The sequence below is a fragment of the Alosa alosa genome, chromosome 6 (genome assembly GCF_017589495.1).
Source record: "Alosa alosa isolate M-15738 ecotype Scorff River chromosome 6, AALO_Geno_1.1, whole genome shotgun sequence".
NCBI lineage: Eukaryota > Metazoa > Chordata > Actinopteri > Clupeiformes > Clupeidae > Alosa > Alosa alosa.
In genome coordinates, this window is record NC_063194.1 from 32,559,546 (window position 1) to 32,565,649 (window position 6,104).

General features: G+C 46.2%; 1 protein-coding gene across 1 annotated transcript in view; it reads left to right on the forward strand.

The window, feature by feature from the left end:
* med24 (mediator complex subunit 24) overlaps window positions 1-5,638 on the forward strand; it is a 36,123-nt gene extending 30,485 nt beyond the window's left edge. Inside the window, exons 26-28 of the mRNA XM_048245517.1 lie at window positions 2,272-2,352; window positions 4,862-5,010; window positions 5,399-5,638. Coding sequence (XP_048101474.1) covers window positions 2,272-2,352; window positions 4,862-5,010; window positions 5,399-5,515 — 347 coding nt within the window. The 3' untranslated portion in view covers window positions 5,516-5,638. The remainder of the gene's footprint in view (window positions 1-2,271; window positions 2,353-4,861; window positions 5,011-5,398) is intronic.
* Window positions 5,639-6,104: the final 466 nt, after the last annotated feature.

The window sequence follows — 6,104 nt, forward strand, 5'->3', positions numbered from 1 at the left end:
AGTCAAGTTGCGCAATGTGTGGGTGTGTGTGTGTGGGTGTGTGTGACATTAAGAGTAATCTGGTAATCTCCATATCACGTCACCCAGCATCCCACAACATTTTTTTTGTGTGTGTGTGTGTGTGGGGGTTCCAGGACATGCTGGTGTTCCCGTATATATAGGGGTGTCAGGGTTCCCACGGGTCATGGAATTTCTGGAATATCATGGAATTTTGGAAAGGCTACTCCAGACATGGAAAGTCAGGGAATTTTATAATTTTGGGGGCAAAGTCATGGAACATCAGGGAATTTTGAATTCAGAATTTGTGTATATCAGGTTATTAGCATTACTGCTTGCTTGAGCACTGTAGTTGTGGTTAGCCCAACTTTGTTCATTCAATACCCATTTATTCATCTCTCGCTCTAAAAAAATTAAACAATTCTTGAACGCTACACGACTGTTCTGAAATATTGTACCCTTCATTATAAAGTAGGTCATGGAAATGTAGTTGTTTTGACAGGGAAAGTCAGGGAAAAGTCATGGAATTTTACATTTCACTTCGAGTGGGAACCCTGGGGTGTGAGTAGCGTGTCACCGGGACGCTACTGTCTTCTGTCGAGTCGAGTGCCAGGGATCTCTCGTATGGGATCTCTCGTTTGGGATCTCTCGTTTGGGATCTCTCGTATGGGATCTCTCCTTTGGGCTCTCTCGTTTGGGATCTCTCGTTTGGGATCTCTCCTTTGGGATCTCTCCTTTGGGATCTCTCGTTTGGGATCTCTCGTTTGGGCTCTCTCGTATGGGATCTCTCGTATGGGATCTCTCCTTTGGGATCTCTCTTTTGGAATCTCTCCTTTGGGATCTCTCGTTTGGGCTCTCTCCTTTGGGATCTCTCGTATGGGATCTCTCGTATGGGCTCTCTCGTATGGGCTCTCTCGTTTGGGATCTCTCGTTTGGGCTCTCTCGTTTGGGATCTCTCGTATGGGCTCTCTCGTATGGGCTCTCTCGTTTGGGATCTCGTTGGGGCTCTCGTTTGGGATCTCTCGTTTGGGCTCTCTCGTTTGGGATCTCTCGTATGGGCTCTCTCGTATGGGATCTCTCCTTTGGGATCTCTCGTATGGGATCTCTCGTTTGGGCTCTCTCGTTTGGGCTCTCTCGTTTGGGCTCTCTCGTTTGGGATCTCTCGTATGGGAGTGATTTGATCGACAGCCATCTCTCCTTTGGGCAGTGCACATTTGATGAGTCATGGTTGTGAGCAGACTAATCTGTGAATCATGAATAACGGGGTGACAGTTGCAGTTACTGTAGGCCACAGGCTGCTCTCCTGTCTGATCCTACACTGGAAGGCTCACTTACTGGAAATGGCATCAACTGACTACTGTAGTCTTGCTCAACACCATTAAATACGTGAACACGCTGCCGAGAGCATATGTGAGCAAACGATTAGCTAATAGATGTTTGTAATGTGGTGGAAAAGGGGCATAATGTGGAATAAGATTGTTGTGGCAAGGCCCTGTTTGTTGGCAGGTCTGTGGTTTGGGATCTCTGCCTTTTCAGTAGCCTCCTTACGGAAGAGTCCCGTGTGTTGCCCTGACATCCTGTCGTCAAGACCATGTACTCAGACAATTCTTTGACTATTCGGTCACTATCAGTCGGCCTTCCAGAGAAATGGGAAAAAGCACACCGTCCGTCTGGACACACTCTTGCAGTGTGAGTGCATGGTCATCACATCACCATTAATACTGGAAATGATTGCATGCCGTAAAAGTGAAACCTAGTGTGTGTTTTTTTCAAGGCTGGTGTCTGGCTTTGTGGTTGTTTTTCAGTAAATGTCATTACTGAGAGAGTGCACCAATCTGAGTGTGCACACATCTGTGGTCACTAGGGTATAATTCTAGTTGTGTTCCATCTGTGGTCGCTAGGATATAATTCTAGTTGTGTTTCATCTGTGGTCGCTAGGGTATAATTCTAGTTGAGTTCCATCTGTGGTCGCTAGGGTGTAATTCTAGTTGAGTTCCATGAGTTGGGAGCTTGATTGGAACAGGTTAAAATAGCACTGATAGGAAGTACAAATGTCATAAATGAGGCTCATCTGTTTGCAGCTGTCGATAGGCATTTGTCGTTCCCTGTTTCTAACAAATCAAAAGCTCTCAATGCTGTTGCTGCATAGCAGTGGTCTCCTCGCCGTCTGGAACCTGGTGGGTGTGTGACTGTAACCTCTGTTGCATTGCATGCTGGGAAAGTTCTGGCTGCCAGACCTCACTCACACTGACCTTTGACCTTTGCCCTTCCCAGGTGATCGGACCATGAGCAGCTCTCTGTCCGCATCGCAGCTGCATGCCGTCAACATGAGAGACCCCCTCAACCGAGTACTGGGTGAGTGTGTGTGTGTGTGAGTGTGTGTGTGTGTGTGTGTGTGTGTGTGTGTGTGTGTGTGTGTGTGTGTGTGTGTGTGAGAGAGAGAGAGAGAGAGAGAGAGAGAGAGAGAGTGAACCCCTCAACCGAGTGCTGGGTGAATATGTGTGTGTGTGAGAGAGAGAGAGACTGAACCCCTCAACCGAGTACTGGATCATTGAATCGGATTAGACCATTAGCATCTCGCCTGCTAGCATCACGTTTAAAATCGACTAAGATTTCCGGTAATTTTCCTATTTAAAACTTGTAGCTTCTTAAGTTAGAAAGTGTAATAAGACTAATGGAAAAGGAAATGTGGTGTTTTCTAGGCTGATTTGATATGGAACTATACTCTTATTCAGGCGTAATAATCCAGTTTCTAACCAATTTGTCTGCTGCAGCTCAACCTTGTTGCTGAAAGTTAGCCGATGGGGACTATTGTCAGGTGCTGCATGATATCATTGTGCTGCTGCGCCCATGGTGTTCCATGATTATTCCGCTGGAATGAGAGTATAGTTCTTGACTACAATTGACTACATTTGTTGCACACTTGAAACAAAATGTCTTCAAAAGTATGTAGAGAGAAAGGAAAGTATGTATGTGAAAGGTGGTTACATTTATTTCCATTCCAATAACTTCACACATTACATTTCCGTTTGCACTTGTAGGCTATGCTGCTTTAATTTCTTTGCTCCTTTGTGCTATTTATTATCCTGGACTGCCACCTGCTGGATAGAAAAGGCAACAACGGGGGCAGCCGTGGCCTACTGGTTAGCACTTCGGACTTGTAAACGGAGGGTTGCCGGTTCGAACCCCGACCAGTAGGCACGGCTGAAGCCCTTGAGCAAGGCTCCTAACCCCTCACTGCTCCCCGAGCGCCGCTGTTGTTGCAGGCAGCTCACTGCGCCGGGATTAGTGTGTGCTTCACCTCACTGTGTGCTGAGTGTGTTTCACTAATTCACGGATTGAGACCAAATTTCCCTCACGGGATCAAAAGAGTATATATACTTACTTATACTTATACAACCTGATAATTATGTGAATAAAAATCTACATGTTTGAATGCCCAAAAAAAGGATAAATCATAGGTGGTATTCCACACATGTTAGGGTAGCCTACTCTGCACATGTCATTGACAGTGAGTGGTAACTTCAGTCATTTGCATTTATCATGCTAAAAATCTGACACCAGGTACTATGTATGAGAGACACATTGAACTTTAAAGTCTATAATGTTGGTTTGGCGGTTCACTCGACTGCCAAACTTGTTTTTAAGATATGTTCATAGCAAAAATGGATGCATGCGATTAATTTAGATTAATTAATTAAATTACATTTTTTAATCGATTGACAGCCCTAGTGAAAATCAATTGTTTAACTCAAGGGGAGGTGGAAAATGAGTGTAATTCCCCAAATGGTGGAATATCCCTTTAAAGTTTAAAGTTTTTGTCTGTTTTTGAGTGCTTATGCAACTAGTCTGTTTGTCCTTCTGATAAAAGAAGAGAAATGGGTTTGGAGGTGTGTCATGGCACTGAGTCAGTCAGCTCTCGGTGTGTTTCCCGAAAATGCTGTGAAAATGCACATATTAGTAAGGGGGGAAACTTCCAAATTAGGTCAGACCCCTTTACAAAAATAAGTCATTGAGGTTTTTGCATTTTTGGTGTTAGGATATTTAGTTAACATTTCTGGATGATAACATTACATTTAGGTGGTGGCAAATTTTGTATTGCCATATTTCCAAAATGGCCGCCAAAAGAGTCGGATGGAAAACAAGAATAGGTTGGGGGTCAAATTCATATTGTAAACATATTGTTTGCTACTGGTCATCCTGTCAATATGTACAATAGTTCGATTTCCAAACATTTTTAAGTAGTGAAGTTGATTTGGGTGTCTGGTTTTTTGCATTTGTAACAATAGCCAGCTGGTGCAATAGCTGTGCAGTATGTATGCTAGGTTAGCCTCCCTCCTAGCGCATTAAGAGATTGATTAGCAACAGATGCTAACTCCAATGGGTTGTGTAATAGCTATGCAGTATGTATGCTAGGTTAGCCTCCCTCCTAGTGCATTAAGAGATTGATTAGCAACAGATGCTAACTCCCATGGGTTGTGTGATAGCTATGCCATGTGTATGCTAGGTTAGCCTCCCTCCTAGTGCATTAAGAGATTGATTAGCAACAGATGCTAACTCCCATGGGTTGTGTGATAGCTATGCCGTGTGTATGCTAGGTTAGCCTCCCTCCTAGTGCATTAAAAGATTGATTAGCAACAGATGCTAATATGGGTTTTAGCTCCCTTACTAGCACGCTCGCCTCCTAATCTGAGTTGCTACATGTTGCGGGTTCAAGCCCGGGCAGCTGCAGGGTGCAATTCATTGTTAACTGATTACGTAAGACCTTTTCAGCACTGTACAGCAATGTGTCAGCTTGCTATTCATGTCTCTCCCTCTCTCTCTCTCACTCTCTTCCCCTCACCATCTCTCTATCTCGGTGCAGCCAACCTGTTCCTGCTGATCTCGTCCATCCTGGCGTCCAAGACGGCCGGTCCACACACCCAGTTTGTGCAGAGCTTCATGGAGGAGTGTGTGGAGTGCCTGGAGCAGGGCAGCCGGGGGAGCATCCTGCAGTTCATGCCCTTCACCATGGTGAGAGAGAGAAGGGGGGGGGAGAAAGAGAGAGGGGGGGAGAGAGCCAAGAAAGCATCCTTCAGTTCATGCCCTTAACCATGGTGAGAGAGAGAGCCGAGAAAGCATGGTGAGAGAGGGGGGGTGGAGAGAGATCCAAGGAAGTATCCTGCAGTTCATGCTCTTCACCATGGTGAGAGGAAAAGAGGGATGGAGAGAGAGCGAGGGATGTAGAGAGTGAGTGGAGAGAGAAACATACAGTTTCTGCAGAGCTTTCAGTATAAACATAAGAATGAACAGGGCACCAGATCCTTTGACTGTTAACATGATGATGTGTGTTTGTGTGTGTGTGTGTGTGCGTGCGTGCGTGCTTGCGTGTGTGTGTGTGTGTGTGTTTCTTCATTCCTAGGTGTCTGAGCTGGTGAAGCTGCCTGCCCTGGCGAAGCCCAAAGTGGTCTTGTCCATCTCTGACCTCACCCTGCCACTCGGCCGGAGAGTAGCCGCCAAAGCCATCTCTGCACTGTAGGGCGCACGCACGCACGCGACACACACACACACACACACACACAGACAGACGGACACGCAAACACACACACACACAGACGGACACGCACATGCACACGCACACACGCGCAAACTTCCAAATAGACGCACCAACATACACACGCAAATAGACACACACACGCACAAATAGACGCACACACGCACAAATAGACGCACACACACACACGCAAATAGACACACACACACACAAATAGACGCACACATACTGTACATTCCTACACTTCTTGTAATTACACGTCAGTACATAGACACACCAGAAATTTGGCCCAGTAAAAACACAGATTGCTTCATATCCAACCCCCCACAGCCCCCACACACACACACACACACACACACACACACACACACGCACAGACACATTGTCTGGTCTTTGCCTCTGGCTCCACCACACATTCCCTCCTCCTCAAAAACAAGGAGACAGTCTTTGTCATCCTCCGACGCAGTGCAGCCAGCAGAAGACTCCGAGAGACAAAGCCTCCCCTTTCATGCACTGCCCCAGAGATGCCCCTCACGCTGACTCAGCGTATTTCTCGCTCTCCTCACGGAAGGAC